At 35.8% G+C, this 16,951-nt stretch overlaps 1 protein-coding gene across 3 annotated transcripts in view; it reads left to right on the forward strand.

Moving 5' to 3' along the window:
- The window catches only part of LOC129953694 (dedicator of cytokinesis protein 1), a 91,068-nt gene that overhangs the window by 41,998 nt on the left and 32,119 nt on the right, over positions 1-16,951 (forward strand). For all 3 annotated transcript variants that reach the window (XM_056067034.1, XM_056067032.1, XM_056067033.1), the window contains exons 3-10: positions 6,706-6,862; positions 6,964-7,233; positions 7,332-7,991; positions 15,574-15,879; positions 15,946-16,092; positions 16,158-16,359; positions 16,563-16,699; positions 16,767-16,918. In XM_056067034.1, coding sequence (XP_055923009.1) covers positions 6,706-6,862; positions 6,964-7,233; positions 7,332-7,991; positions 15,574-15,879; positions 15,946-16,092; positions 16,158-16,359; positions 16,563-16,699; positions 16,767-16,918 — 2,031 coding nt within the window. The remainder of the gene's footprint in view (positions 1-6,705; positions 6,863-6,963; positions 7,234-7,331; positions 7,992-15,573; positions 15,880-15,945; positions 16,093-16,157; positions 16,360-16,562; positions 16,700-16,766; positions 16,919-16,951) is intronic.

Here is a 16,951-nt window from a genome sequence, read left to right on the forward strand (position 1 = left end):
TAGAAAAAACTGGAGTTTCGAGCTGATAATATAACAGTACTCGATCGATTTAAATCACATAATAAGGATCTAATAGCGTACAAGATGACTGAAAAAATGTGCCAACAAATCTCATCCTTTACCTCTTGAATTGTTGCTTGCTTATTTTCTTTCGAATAACCCCAAAAAAGAAGTCCGATGGTGTCGAAACACATGATCTTGGCGGCCAATTGGCATCACCACCACGTGAGATAACACGGTCAATGAATTTGTTGCGCAAAAGAGCCATTGTTTCGATAGCTGTGTGGCAAGTAAAACCGTCCTGCTAAAACCACATATCGTCCACATCCACATTTTCCTATTCGGTCCATACATAGTTCGTTATCAACACACGAACACCATTCACAGTAACTACCTGACGGGCCTAATATTGAACAAAATATGGCCCGACGCGACGATGCCGCCAGACCATAAACCATACCAACAGACTTTTGTGGGAGCATTGGTTTTTCGACAATCACTCTTCGATTATCAATCACCCAAATTCGACAATTCTGCTAATTGACGACGCTTGTAATGGTCAAAATGCCTTAATTCTAGAGGCTTGTATAAGCGTATCAAATGCAAGCCTTTATGCATAGTGTCCAGCTATGACGAGCTTAAGAGGTGCAATTGTTAAGCACGACGACGAGTTAAACTGCACGGTTCTTAAGCCACACTATCGTGAACAGCATCAATGTTTTCTGCACTGGTGATTTCACATCTCCTACAGACTCGGCTTGCTCAAATTTTTGCACGATTTTTCCGGTTGAACGCTCATTTGGACGATTTAATGTCAGAAAAATTGTAATGCGCGAATTGCACGATATGCATTTTGATTTGAACGTCCATTTTCATAATAAGCCTGAATAAGTTTAAACCGTTCCTTGATTGTGTCTCTTTAAATAGTTTATATTGAGTTAGTCTGAAATTGACAAATGTCAAATCAAATTCAGAAAAAAACTTGAAGTTTTGATGTGGTTCTGATTTAACATCGGCCCTTAAAGTTTAACCATAGCTCATATTTCTGCGTCTAAGACAATGCCAACGAAACCCAATTCCTGACCCAAAAAAAGAAAAATCCTGATAGACTTGATTCCATATGGAAAGGAAACCTATATTTTCTAAGAATCTTAAAAAGATTTAAAAAAAAATAAATAAGTATGCACAACCAATTGGACCGGAATGTATTTACTTAATAGGCGACCGTCAGTCGATAAAGTTGCAAGAAGAAATAACAAAAACAACAACAAAAAAAGATAACAAGACATCAGAACGTTTTGGTTCTTCAAATTTTTGTTTGTTTATTTCTTCGTTTTGGTTCATTCTTGGGAGTGGAGATTTTGCTTTGAATAAATATTTGTTAAACAATCGTTAGGATTGTGCAATTTTTGATATCTTTAACTCGACAAGCTGTTGCCATATGGATGATTGACACATAGGCATACTCTTACTATGTTTGCGCTATTTAAAATATGACGTTAAATCGGAAGCAAATTGATTTCGAAAAAAAAGAAACCGGATGATATTGGAAATGAAGGTTGTTCTTGTTGTTGTTCATTGATGGCGCTTCCATTGCGAGTTATTCCTACAAGATCGACGTTGAAATATAAAAAAAATCATGACTTGGAAATAATAAAAAAGCATAATTAAGAGAATCTAATAGGGGTTAATATTCGTTGGAAAATGTCACCTTTCGAACTATTGAAGATTTATGAATAAGTCAATTGGAGATATGTTGTGACTTTTAGTCAAATGCGTTTCGCACATTATTTTTGTATGCTGTCGTAACTTTCTAGGACGTTATAATTTAGTCAACAGTTCGCATTCTGTTAGTTTGAATTCCTCCTTATTCTATGAAAAGAATCCATTGGATTCCTCTCAACTTTAAAATTACTCTATATGAAATTTTTCTTAACTTAAATTATTACACTTGCTACACCTTTTTCAGCCAATCGTACATTTATCATCTTTAAGAACCTAACCATAGATTTGTTGGTTATTAAAAAGGTAGTTCATGCACCTACCTTATTCAAATCGATATAAGTGATAATATTGTTGATACAAAATTAAGTCTACTAAAATTTCTACCCTGGTCCGGATTGTTTAAAAAATAAATTAGGTGGCGCATACATTTTACCTTTTTGCGAATACTGTTATCAGGGATAGAGGGGACCTACAGTTTTAAGCCGAATGCGAACGGCTAATTTGTAAAAGCATTTTTCACGACAAGAATTACATTCGCAATGAGTTAAGGTTAAAGAATGAGCATGTGGCTGAACGTCATATGCTGCTAAGGTTGGTAAAATGAAGAATGGTGTTTCATAGGTTGACAAGTAGGAGAATTTGTTAGACCTGTGGGGTAGGCTTCATTGCAACCTCTGTCCGGATTGTTTGCCTGCAATATTATTACAGGTGTGCTACCTGTAAACCTCTTTCAGAACTGTTTCGTCTATCCATTTCTCAAGCCATGTTCTTAAAGCTTTGGAAAGCTTCCTTTGTATTTACTTTACTTTAGTTGGCGCTACAGCACATTGTGCTCCTCAAGTAATAACTTTCGCCAGCTTACTCGATCTCTAGCTTGCTGCCTCCAGTTTTGAATACCAAGTTGACGTGCGTCGTCCTCAACTTGATCACTCCACCGGAGTGATCTTGCATCTTGTGCCCTGAAGCTTGGCGTTGAATACCTTATGGGCTGGAGCTTCGATGTTCATTCGCTCGACATGCCCTAGCCACCTTAAGCGTTGTACACGCAGTTTTTTGACCAGCGGCAAGTCACTGTACAGCTCGTATAGCTCGTGATCATATCTTCTCCGCCAGAAGTTACTTTGCCTGTCGACACAAACCGGACCATAGATCTTACGCAGAACCTTCCTCTCGAAGATACCATGAGATCCTTCATCCGCATGGGAGAGGTTCCATGCTTCTGCATCATACAGCAAGATTGGCATGATTAAGGTTTCGTACAGTGCTCTTTGGTACTTCACGATAGGGCCTTATTCCTAAATTGCTTGCTTAGGCAGTGCCCAGATAAACAAATTCGTTTACCATCTCGAAGTTAAACCTGTCAATTGTCATGTTTTGACCAAGTCTAGGGTGTAAATCGATTCTATTTGACTACAGTAAATACTTCGTTTTGTCCTCGTTAATGTCAAGACACATTTTCTTCGCCTCAGAGAAGGCACCCGTCACTGTTCGTTTGGTTCTTCCCATAATCTCGATGTCATCTGCATATTCATTGTGTGGATTTTTGAAAGATGGTGCCACTTGTATTGGCGTTGGTGTTGCACACCACTCTTTAGTGACGGCTCAAAGATGGAGTGCGGAGTTTTCTGAGTCCCTAAATGTAGCCAAATCCTTTAGGCTTCCTGACTTTGCTAGCGTTTTTCAGGCTGAACTGCTGGCAATAAGGGAGGCATGTAAGATCCTTAAACAAAGCCCAAACCAAAACCGAAATGTGGCTATCTTTACAGACAGTCAGGCAGCTGTGAAAGCCATTAACTCGGCCATATCCTCATCTAAATTGGTCCAGCAATGTCGCGATGAGCTTGCGAACCTGAATATTAACCTCGGTGTCACCCTGATCTGGGTTCCGGGCCATAGTGGTATCGTGGGAAATGAAAGGGCTGACAAGCTAGCTAGGCAAGGATCGTCCCTTCATAGCTCACTTGCGGAAATGGTTAACATTCCTCTTGGTGATATGAAGGGTAAAATCTTTTCTATCTACCAAACTGAATCAAACCGAAGGTGGAGCAATTTACCCAACTGCATTATATCTAGGAAGATATGACCCACCTATAACAAAACCCGTACAAACGATCTTCTATACAGGCCAAGGCAAGACATAGCCAGAATTGTTGCGGTTTGTACCGGACATTGGCCTATAGGAGTTCATGCAGAGAAGTTGGGTATCTCTTACAACACCTTTTGCCGTAGCTGTAGTGACCAAAGAGAAAGTGAAACTATAATCCATTTCCTCTGCAAATGTCCTGCTTTGGCAAACACTAGAATGAAATACTTTAGAAAAGCATTCTTTCACGAACTTGATGAGCTATCTGAGACAAAGATTAGATTAGATTACCTGCCAGTTTGTCTGTGGGTACATCTTGTCCGTTGTAAGGTTTCTCGCAAGCTCTAGGGATACTCGGTCGGCAAAAGGCTTTGTTGTTATCCTCCTGCTGCAGTCTTTCAACGTTGAATCTTTTCCCCGTAAATATCCATTTAAGCTCTTAGGCGAACAACAAGCCTAAGAGCTTCCATGGATATTTGTACGCGCAGTTTAGCACCAACTAGGTAGTGGTCGGAATCTTTGTTGGCTGATCTGTACGTACGAACACCAAGTATGCTAGAGGAATGTCTTCCGTCAATAACAATATGATCGATTTAGTTGCATGTTCGATCATCGGGGGACCGCCAAGTACCAGTGTGGATATCTGGGCGAGGGAATCTGGTGCTACTCAACACCATGTTTTTCTTGGCTAGGAAGTCGATAAGCCTGAATCCGTTTCCAGATGTGATGTCGTGTAGGCTATGTCTTGCGATTGACCTACCAAAGATTTTCCTCACCAATTTTGCTAATATGTTTTGGCGAGGAGCTCATAGAATTCTTCTTTTGTATTGTCATCCTTCTCTTCCGTCGGGGCATGCACGCTGATAAGGTTTAAGTGGTGAAATTTAGCCTTAATGCGGATTGTCGTCACTCTTTCGTTTACCTCCCAAAAGCATAAAACTCTTAGCCTTAGTTTCCCTTTGACAGCAAAACCACATCCAAATAAGCGCTTCCTCCTATCGAGTAGACACCTCCTATAGTAGAAATCACAACCTTTAATCTTCCTACTGCGTGGCCCATTCCATCGCATCTCCTCGAGGGCTGTCACATCAGCTTTGATTTCGCCGAGGGCATCGGCAAGCTGATCTGCTTTGCGTGGCCTGTTGAGTGCACGCGCATTCCATGTACAATGTACATATACGTAGATCGTTGTCCGTTTTTCTTCTGGGTTGTTGTTTGTCAACTTTATCAGTCCGTTTATCCGAGGCTATTACTTGTGTTTTCATCACACTTTAAAATTTCCTTTCATGGCCGGCGTCTGAGGCCTGTACAGTGTACATGGCTGAGATCCTTAGAACTGGTTCTTCAGAGCGATATCTGGTCTTTTTCTCCTACTTCCTGAGAAGGTAACGGCTATCCAGCGGGCACCACTAGAATGTGACCACCTTCCTTTGTTTTTGCTGTTCATAAAAAGTAGAAAAAAATGATGTTATTAATAACAGACCTATAGCCACGCTTTCTTTAATTCCCTAGCTTTTCAAAAGCATTGTCTACAACTTCCGTCTAATCTAATTGTAGACCTTTTTTCTTCACAACGACTACGATATGGCTTCTTAAAAGGCAGATTAACTACAAACAATCTTACTGAGTTGGTATCTATAACTCTAAATATATCAGAAAAAGGAAATTAAGTGGAAGTTATCACCACAGACTGATAAAATCAGTCACCAAATTATTTATTCTTAACCTAAAGCCCTTGACTTTCCACCGTTGTTTATTTCATGACTCGGGTCTTACTTGGAGAAGTTCCAATATAAAGTGGTTTTTAGGTTCTTAATCTCCGATCCTACTTTTCGAAACTCAGGAGTTCAAAAAGGGAGCCACCTTGGTCCTTTGTTATTTATCTTAACTATCAACGACGTAATTAATGTCATTGATAAATTAAGTGACTCTATTTACGCTGATGATATGTTAATAATAAAGATTAGTTCTACTCCATCTAATTCTATCTTACTCCAATATGATCTTGACTTATTAATAACTAACTTACTTACTTACTTACGCTAGCGTAACAGTCCTGTGTAAACTAGGGCCTCACCCAATAAACTTTTTCATCTAGCTCGGTATCTGGTTAGATTTCTCCTGTTGCGCAATCCAAGTTCGGTGAGGTCACTTTCCGCTTTCAGCCAGTAATTGTACAGACTTTTGAAAGACAGTGCTCTTAGTGTTGACGTGGGAGCTGTGCACTTTTCCTTCAAGAACAACGTAAAAAATATATCATGACAAGGCATTACCTTGCCTAAAGCCTTTTTGACATCGAGAAGTTCGATTAAGTTGTTTCCAATCTTTATAGAGCAGTGCGTATTCTCAATGGTCATCCTGAACAAATGGACTAGTTTCGCACGGATGCCAAAATTAAGCTTAGCTTCATACAGTTCGTCACTTTAGATGATGTCATATGCCTCGAAATCGATCAAAAGATTGTGGGTGTCGATTTGAAATTTATTGGAACTTAATGTTGCTAAATGCCAAGTCATAACTATAACCTTAGGGATCACATACTCAATCCTGAGCTTACAGTCTGCACAATGTTATCATTAATTCTGTCTGTTTTTAGTTAAGTTTTTGAGCCCATTTTGACCTACTCATCCCTTTTTGACATCCAACGTTGGTCTAAAGATTTTTCGAACTATATCCCTTTGTTACAACTCTCCTTGAATACACTACTCAAGTATAATCTCCCCATCAGAACTCTCACTCTCAAAGACTTCAATCGATTTGCACTACGTGGTTTTCTGAAGTCGCTGACATGTCTTTCTAAACTAGACTTGCTCTCATGACGAAAACACTTAACTTGAAAAACGAATTAATTTCCAACAACAATTTACTTAACTTCTCTTTTTCTTTGTCCCCAACAGAAATAAAGACAAACGAGGAATCTTTCCAAAAGCTTACATTCAAACTGTTGAATGGGTTCTCATTAAGGGAGACTATTATATAAAACGTTCAGAAATAGTCGAAGAAACAACAAAAGTGATATTAGAATGGGGTCGTTTACTAAAACACTACTATCTGGTAAGTATCAATATGCACTTAAAACTTTTTCCCATTTCTAGAATTATTTCGATCAAATTAATCAATGTTTTTCTTTTTTTTTAAATTTATCTTCCCCATAGAACTGCCATCCAGATTTTGTTGCAATAAAACTAAAAATGTTCCAATTGATTCATCTTAGGGCGATTCTTATATCCGCCAATCTTCCAGCAGATGAAATGCGCCAAATTAAATTGTTAGCCACATCGCAAATAGACACAGGAAATAGTCAGCTTGGATTGGATATGGTTGTGCGAGACGAAGGCGGCAATATGCTCGACACAAATGCCACTTGTACAACTGAGTTGTATGAACATCATTTAAATGCTGTTGATCGTATTCGAAGGGCGAATGTATGTTTATGATGTTATTTTATGATTGACATCATATTTTTGATTGTTTTGTTAAAATTACATAAATACGAGTATACTCATCATTTTTATTTTTTTAGAATCCCCTCGCAAAACATCGTACGTCACGTACAATGAACAAATATTCACACAACGTCCTGCTTACGGTCCATGCATTTGTTTGTAAATTCCAAGAGGACTCAGATCTTCTGTTCACATTGTATAATGGAGAAACCCATAAGCCAATTACAGAAAACTATGTTGTTCGGTGGGGTCGATTGGGCATTGCACGTGACATCGATCAATTCGACAATATTCGTGTACTCTTCACAGACCTAAGCACAAATGACCTTAACATCAGTATGTTATACTTGGTTTGTTTTGCTGTTCGAATTGGTTCAATGGAGATGAAGGATAAGGATCGAGATAAGGAAAAGGACAAGGAAAAAAGATCAAGCTTATCTGGAACGAGATTGAGTTCGGCGAGTAAGAAAAGTTCACAGCTATCGATAAGTTCGAATGGCTCGTTAGGATATAGTATAGAACAAATGCGGCGTCCATTTGGAGTAGCTTGTAAAGATTTGACGCCAATTATTGGCAAACCAGATGATTTCAAGAGAAATCTTGACTTGCCGTTTATTTTGTGTGAGAAGGATAACTTTGATACGACCTTGAAGAAGCTGATGGCAAACAAGGATATGGGAAAAATCGACTCGAAGGTGGCTGTGAGTCTAGAAGTACTGCAGGGAGATATTAAACAGGTGAGTTTGAGCTTTAAAAACTATGATAGTTCTTATTTGTTGCAAATTGCATTAAAGCCAAGAAAAGTACAGTTTTAATTTGTGTAGATAGTTTTAGCAAGTCTCCTTATATCATTTGGTTAAGATTCGATAGGCTTTGACAAAAAATTGTCGTTCTGATGTTAGGCCGGTATTTCGCGTGATGATCAATTTTTTTATTCTGTTAGAATTATGAAATTTGAAGTCGAAAACACATATACCCTGATTGATGTGTCTGTTTAATTCTGAAGAAAAAAGGAGTGTTCGATATTATTTAAAATGTACAACTCCATGTTGTATAGGCGTGAACCGTAGGCAGAAATTTGGTCATATCTTTAAGACCATAAGTATATCTTATAGTTAAAGGCAACTGTAAGTTTTCTGTTACTTTCGGAATCGCAGTTACAATACACTTCACGAACAAACACAAGAAAAGGAGTAATTATAGTTTTGGTCTTCGAATTGGGACGAATATCGATCCTTGAGGAACATCTTTTAAAGCCTCAAAAAAGACGAAAATTCACCGGCAAGGCTGCCTACATCCGTTCACTTATATAAGATAGTAACCAATTAAAAATTGATTGGTCAATTGTGTGGAAGGATTTTGAGAAATCCAGCAAAATTAAGAAACATACCTTATCGTGCTTGCCTTTTATCTCCCGTCACATTCATAAGGGCTGTGAAACCGGTTTGTTCTAAACGAAAAGCAGATCTGTTAAGATAATTGTTTATTTGCCTTTGCACAGAAAGCAACGTTTATTTTACGCTTATATTCAGAATCTGAACAAAAGTCTAGAATTAAAATTAGAAATCAACAGGATATCCTAAAAACGCATCAAAACAACTCTTTTAACTACTTAACATAAAGCCAAGGTTTGCAAGAAGGATAATGTAATTTTAATGTAGGCATTGTATACCACAAACTTCTTCTCGATACCATTTCAAACGGTTTGATTAGGTTCAATATTATTTGATTTATTTGCGTTACACAGTCTTCTAACAAACCTAGTCTTCTAGATATAAACATTTTCAAATCATCTCCATAAAAATAACCACATTACATGGAAATGCAGAAAATAAGAAGGCCCCAATAAGATACTTTTGAGACAGCTGTGTTGACAAGAAATGGATTATATTGAATGAACTTTCCAGTTGTGTTTTGACGGGTAATAAGCGTTTCTTTACATAAGTAAAGATTAGCTGAAAGACGGGCCAATAGAACTATGAGTCATTTTATAACATTAGAATTGAGCTTTTGAAAAATCAATCACCACCATTAAAATGATTTCAATACGATGCATTGATCTTCTTATACCAAAATTTATTTTAACACAACTGGTTACCGACTATGTTTTTCTTTTTTCGAAACACTGAATGCTATGGCTTTTATTCAGACTTTCTTGTATTTATATAACGTTTTTTATAAAGGTTGAGTCTAAGTTCTGAATAGCATTATTTCATTTTTCAGGGAGTTGACAACTGTTTAAAAACTAATTGAATATCTCTAAAAGGTAAAGAGGTTAAAGTAGAAGCATCATCTCTTTAAAAAATTTTAAATTTAAGGAGTTAAACATGCCCAACTTTGAGGCCTTAGGACTTTTTGTGTTAGTAGAGAAACTGTCAGATATTTATCTGAAGCATTATATATTTCAAATAGATAATATCTTACTATGTTTCGGTAGACAAAACAAAACTTCCTAAAATGGACAAAAGGGCAGGTTGGTGGACTTTATTTTTGTAAAAGGTGTTGGTCTTTGAGTGTTGTGTGCCCCAACCGTAATCCGACAAAAATGGTATTCATCTGCTTCGAGGTGGTGATTGGGTAGATCGGTTTGGATTTATTGAGATTGATGAATTTCTATGAGTTTGAATAGTTGTTGTAGTTGAACTCCTCGTAATACGTCACGTTTCGTCAGCAATTTGACCAATTTGACTGGGGAAAGATGAGCATCATTAGCCGCTTTATCAGCATGTTCGTAACAAAAAATTCCTACATGGCCTGGTATCCACATAAGTTTCAACTTGTTGAGTAGTTTATAAGTTGGTCTCTTATTTCACTGATAATATTTGTCTTATTATTGGGGTTTTGAATTGCATGAAGCACCGACTTACTGTCAGAGCAAATCTCAAATTTGCCAGGAAGTTTGGCTATTATCCTTGCTGTTGGTAAAATAGCTGTCGCCTCTGCGGTAAAAATGGAAGCGATATTATCCAATTCCCCTATCGATATTAGGGAGCCGTTTTCGTACGTTGATTCAAAGGAGGTGCTTTCTTGGACTTTGGAACCGTCGGTGAATACAATATTCCAGTCAGTTGACCTTAGTTCAGCTGTGATATCATGGAATAAGGATTGGTACATGCTGTTCGTAGTCAATTTTACTTACATGATAGAAAATTAACTAAATTAGCCCTAGCAGCTAGGTTTTTTTTAAGTTCAATACAATGTTTTTTGAAGTTATATCCATATCACTAAAGATAATGCCTAAAATACTAAAATTATTTACATTGGCTGTTAATTGGCATGTTAATACTATTAAATTTAAAATTGATTTGTTTACAAGACGTTTTACGGCAAACGTGAAAGGTTTTGCATTTGTCTACGGATATTTTGGCATCGGAGTTGTAACACCATGTCAAAATATCCGTAAGTGCATTAAACAAAAAGATTTTGTTGTTTAACTAAGCTATTATGTTTGCATAAGATGTAAACATGATCTTCGTAAATACAGTGATCGAGCTGGGGGTGTTTTGAAATTATGTTACCTTGGCTTTTCGAAATCTAAAGACAAAATTGTGACACGGTTTCAAAATGATAGAGCCTTTGTAATATAAAAATCCAGGTGTAGGAGTGTCCTCACAGACTTTATTGGCTTTAAAGGCGCCTTGATTAGAGCTTATAATGTTTTTGAATTCCAAAAACCAAAGCAGTCTTTTCGCAACAATTTTTTCTAATATGTTCGACTTGCATGGGATCAGTGATATTCGACGGTAACGGTTAATTTTGTTATTTAGTTTGTTGGGTTAAGGTAAAGGCAATAAAGTTGCGAGCTTCCAACTCTGTGGAATGGTCCCTGTGTCAAGATATATATTTCAAAGAGACCATATCTTATTACGTTTCGGTGTACAAAACAAAACTTCCTAAAATGGACAATATTATTTTTTCATTTCAAATTTCTATTAAAAACTATTTATTTAAATCTAAGTTAGTTAATGAATCACCTTTCTGGTGTTTCGCCAGACTATATTTTATACCTTTTTCCATTTTGGATGTTCTTTAATAACCTGCCCTAAATTTGTCATTGTGTCATTTTACGTCTTTATGCCGATGAACATCATCAGCATTTGCACCTTTTCAGACCATTTAACTTGTTGGAAGGCTAAATTTGTAGATTGTTGGAAGACTTAATCTATAGAGTTATTGAAGATCTTTCAAAAATCTCTAATTGGTCCTTGTGCAATGTCTTAACATTTACTTAAGGTGGCGCTACAGTCCTGTATGAACTAGGGCCTAAACATTTTAACATTTAATCCGAGCAAATCGCAGATTATTGCTATCTCTAAAAACAAATTTGATGTCAATTACCTATCACCTATCTTCTTATTATGTTTTCTACATGAATTTCTTAAGTCTATCACTAATCTAGGCTTCAAATTAAATTGGATCCTCTCAGCAAATAATCAAGTCAATTTCTCTATTGGACGTGTTTATGGCGGTCTTCCTAAGTTATATTTCTTGTCTACCTTGACTTCTTTTGGTACTAAACTGCGGTTTATAAAATCTTTGCCACAACCTATCATTGATTATAAAGCATTAGTTTACTGTAGACTTGCTTCACACTTATCGAAGAAACTAGTTGTTGCTCTCAATGAAATAGTGAGGTACGTTTATGAGTTGTGAAGGTTTGACCACGTTTACCAATATCATCAACTTGTTCCTGAATGTACGGCCAAGCAATTTATTGGTTCAAGATGTTGCTTGTTTTGATCTTCTTTTCGAGCGTTCTGCCTAATCTCTAAATCTCATAACTGTTGTTCTCGTGGTGTGAAAGAAAAGAAAAACACGTCTACAATTGTATTTTAAAATGGTTGCTTTTGTTTCGCAATGATATTACCACGTTGGATGTCTAAGCCAGAAGAAGGATATTGCGTCATATTAAATAAGTACATCACTTTTATTGCTAAAGACAAGTGCTACCAATTAGCTAACACATTTTAATAATCTTTAAGGCTATAACAATTTTCTCTCTTCAAGAGAAACAAATTCTTCGTTATACATCCAAATGGTATTATTTTAACTGAACATATTTCAAAATCATAATTCAACAAATTTAAAAATTTACTTACAAATCTAAATGAGATAATTTCAAATTTAAATACAAGTAACAGCAAAACTTAGTTCTAATTTATAAGTCTTTATGATTATACTTAATTAAATTATTTCACGATTCATTTTGATTATTTCAAATCATTAATAATATGTCAGCCTATCCACAGGTTTCCGAATTCTATTACTTTTTCGTGGTATAAATGGTAGTTTGTCTTCGGAAACGTTTGGAACAGGGTCTGATTGTTTTTCCTTTATATCTTTATCAATTTCTTGATTTACTGGTACCGGAAGTTGTTGGTGCTCCTCCGAACTTTCACTCGGGAACTGGGGATTACCATCAACGACCTGGCTGCCTGCATTTTTGATTTGATCGACGTGCCGGAACGCATCTTTACCATTATCTAGTTTAATATTATAATGCAATATACCAGTTTTTTCATTAACTTCTCCAAAATTCCATTTTTCCTTGCCAATGTAATTTCTAATAGCCACTCTTTCTCCCTTTGAAAAACTTCTACTATTAATGTCTTCATTGAATGTTTGAACATTATCTTTTTTCTCTGGCAATAATAACGAAAATTTATTTCGAACAGGATAATTAAATAATACTTCAGATGGGGACTTTTTTGTAACAGGGTGCGGTGTAATTCGGTATTGGAACAAAATATTATTTAATTTAACTTCTAAATCTTCGGTTTTGTTTTTAAGACAACGCAATTTGATTTTTAACGTTTGAACATAACGCTCTACCTGACCATTTGTGGCAGCGTGATATGGTGCTATTCGTTTGTGTACGATATTATTCGAGTCGCAAAACTGTTTAAATTTTATATTCGAGAATTGACTGCCATTGTCAGTGCAAATAACTTTTGGTAGCCCAAAAGTAGCGAACATTTTTCTCAAAATTGGAATGGTTGTATCGGTCGTTATATTTTTTAAGATATGTACTTCAGGCCATTTGGAGAACGCATCGACAAAAAGTAATAAATTAACGCCCAAAATCGGACCTGCAAAATCCAAATGGGCCCGGGCCAAAGGTTTTGATGGATAACACCAATGATGGGTTTCTACTTTTGGTGGGTTATTTTGATATTTACAACAAGTTGAACAATTTTTTGCAAACTCTTCAATTTGGTGGTCAATTTTTGGCCACCAACAGAAACTACGTGCTAGTTCTTTCATTCTGGTTACCCCAAAATGTGATGATTGTAAATCTTCAAGAATTTTGTTTTGAAATTTAGTTGGGATAACGACCCGCAAACCTCGCATTAAACAACCACTTTGTATAGAAAATTCATTTTGGTCAACGCCATTGGTTGAAATCGGCAGTCTTGACATGGCGTCAGCATTGGCATTTTGCTCTGTTTGTACTTTATTGTATAATTAAATGCTTGCAAATAAATCGCGTAGTGTTGCATAGGTGTAGCAGACATATGTGGCAAACTTTTATCGGCCGCAAAAATACCGTATATAATAGCGTAGGCCTCTTTGTCTATTTGAGACCATTTACGTTGCGAAATTGACAACGTTTGTGAAGCAAACTGGATGGGTCTATCAGTGCCATCTGGATATATGTGGGACAATACTGCCCCCACACCCACTGGCGAAGCATCTGTCGACAAACACAACGGCTTATCTTTTGCGTAATGCACCAAAAAATTATCTGAAATAATTTCTTTTTTTATTGCTTTAAAAGCACTTTCACATTCTGATGTCCATTTAAATTTATTATTTTTCCTAATCAATGCATGCAATGGCTCAAGAATCTCTGACAGATTATGAAAAAATCGTCCATAATAATTTACTAAACCTAGCAATGATCGTACCTCAGATACATTTGTTGGGCAAGGGGCTTTAACAATCGCTTCTGTTTTACGTGCGGTCTTATGAATTCCGTCTTTATCAATTTTAAAATAACAGTACTCAATCGCGTCTTGAAAATAATGTGATTTTTCAGAATTTACACGTAATCCAAATGAAAACAACCGCGAAAATACTGTTTCTAACCTTGCGAGATGTGTCTCATTATCCGGACCAGTGATACAAATGTCGTCAATAAAAACTCCCACACCCTCGATCCCAGCAAGTATTTCTTGGATTTTTTTCTGCAATTTTACAGCAACTAAATTATTTATTTCTTCCTCGATGGAGTCCCGAAGCGCGAACGGTACCGGTCTATGCTTAACAAACACAGGTTTCGAATTTGGCGTTAATTCAATTGAAACCGGTTGTCCCTTAATTTCGCCTACATCTTCGCCAAATATCGCACTGTATTTTTGAATTAATATTGAAAGTTCCGGTGGTAAATATGAAACTTTGGAGTTGTTTTGAACATTCAATTTTTTTTCATTTACCTAGTAACAATTTTCATTTTTTGTATCGCGTTCTTCACGAAATATCTCCATCAATGGTAAACCATTAAATGCATACAGCCACTCTCTTCCAAATAGCGCGTTTTTATTTGACTCAACAACATACAACTGCAAACTCTTTTCAATTTTCAAGTTCTGCGGAGCAACAACAACCTCAACAACACCTAAAACATTAAGAGAAGAATTATTATGTATATTTAACTTAATGTTAGTACTTTTAATCGGAATATCACTAAAATTCTTACAAAATTCACTATAACTAATAACCGATACGCCGGCCCACTATCAATTTCCATTTTAATTAATTTATTTTCAATATACACGTTAATCCACATTTTTTTTGTACAATCATTACTCTCACTCTTCATAATCAATAATTATTTAAATTCGTCTAATGTTTTCTTTGTGTATGCTATCAAGCTATGGAACTCCCTACCTATAGTGGTAAAGCAAATTATAGGAATAAAGATTAAAAAACGTTATTTTTAATTTTTTTTCAAAGTATAAACACATCAAATGTATGTCTTTTTAAAGTTCGTAAAAATTATAATAAGATATCTACTATCGCTAAAAATTTAAATCAATTATCCTTTTCCTAACTTAATTTTTTTTTTCTGAAATTAAAACTTATTATTTTTGTTCATCCGCTTACACTTAAATTTCTATGGCACTACAAAAAATTATGTCTTATTTGTAAACGATTTTTCAATACTGCAATGATCGACTTCATTTTTATGAAAGCCGATTTGCATGCTGCCTTAATCGTTCGCCTCATCGCCTCAAGAACCGTGAAAATAAATTTTTCGAATTCTTTATTTATCCTAAAAATAATTGATTTAATGCTTTTATTCTTGTCTTTTGTCAGGTGAAAGAGGAATTTCCTCATCTTATACATGGAAAAGTGCCACTTGCTCGTAAAATGGGTTTTCCCGAAGTAATCTTACCAGGCGATGTTCGCAATGATCTCTACTTAACGCTAATGGGAGCCGAATTTTCCAGAAGTGCTAAAAGTAGTGAGAAAAACGTTGAAGTGACAGTTTATGTTTGCAACGAAAAAGGTGAAGCTGTGCCTGGTGTGATGAGCGTCGGTGTTGGACATCCTCCTGTCGATGAATATAAATCGGTTGTCTACTATCACGAAGATAAACCAAAATGGTTGGAAACCTTTAAAGTAAATATTTAATTTTTGTTTGTTGATTTAAATTAAGAAATACAAAATGTATCGTTTTTGAATTAGATTCATGTGCCAATTGATGAATTCAAACAGTGTCATTTGAAATTCTTGTACAAACATAGAAGTTCTAACGAACAAAAGGATCGTAATGAAAAACCCTTCGGTTTGTCTTATGTCAAATTGATGCAAAATAATGGCACAACTATAACAGTAAGTCGTAACTTATATTTTTTCTTTGAGAAAAATGTATTAAAACATATTTTTTTATATTTTAGCAAGGACAACATAATTTAATAGTTTATAAAATCGATCACAAGAAATTCGATAAAAATTGTATTATTTCGTATATGGATCTACCATCGACAGTTTCTGAGTTGCAACCTGGTACTAAACCTTCAACGCTTGGACTGACATTGCTATCAAAAGATAGCGTATCGATTGGTGTTAATTTATGTAGTACAAAATTGACACAAAGTGGTGAGTAATTAAGATTTATGGGGTGGGGCATTGGCTTTGTATAAAACTTGCCGGTTGAAAACAATTTAAAATGCAATCCGGATACTCGTGTGCATCGTTTGCACTTTTTCCTTTTATAGCTAGGTCAATGCCTGAACGTGATAATTAATATTTTACAAACTTTGTTTCTTTCATCGTTATCAATATTAATTTTTTAATTGTAGTAAGCTTACTGGGTTTACTTAATTGGTCTGCACACAAAGAATCTCTAGAAGATTCACTGAAAGCTCTTGCAACAGTTCCTGGAGAAGAAGTTGTTAAATTTCTACAAGACATTTTAGACGCTCTATTTAACATTTTGGTAAATTAAATTCATCAACATTTAAAAACATAACTAAATCTTTAAAATTATAACGAAAATATTACAGGTGGAAAATGACAATCACGAACGATATGATAATCTAGTTTTCATGAGCATCATTCATCTCGTGGAAACTGTTTCCGATCTAAAATATCAACATTTCTTGTCAGTTCTAGATGTTTATATCAATGAAAGCTTCTCAGCTACGTTGGCATATAAGTAAAAACTACAAATTAATATAAAAATAACAAT

This window comes from Eupeodes corollae, chromosome 1 (genome assembly GCF_945859685.1).
Source record: "Eupeodes corollae chromosome 1, idEupCoro1.1, whole genome shotgun sequence".
NCBI lineage: Eukaryota > Metazoa > Arthropoda > Insecta > Diptera > Syrphidae > Eupeodes > Eupeodes corollae.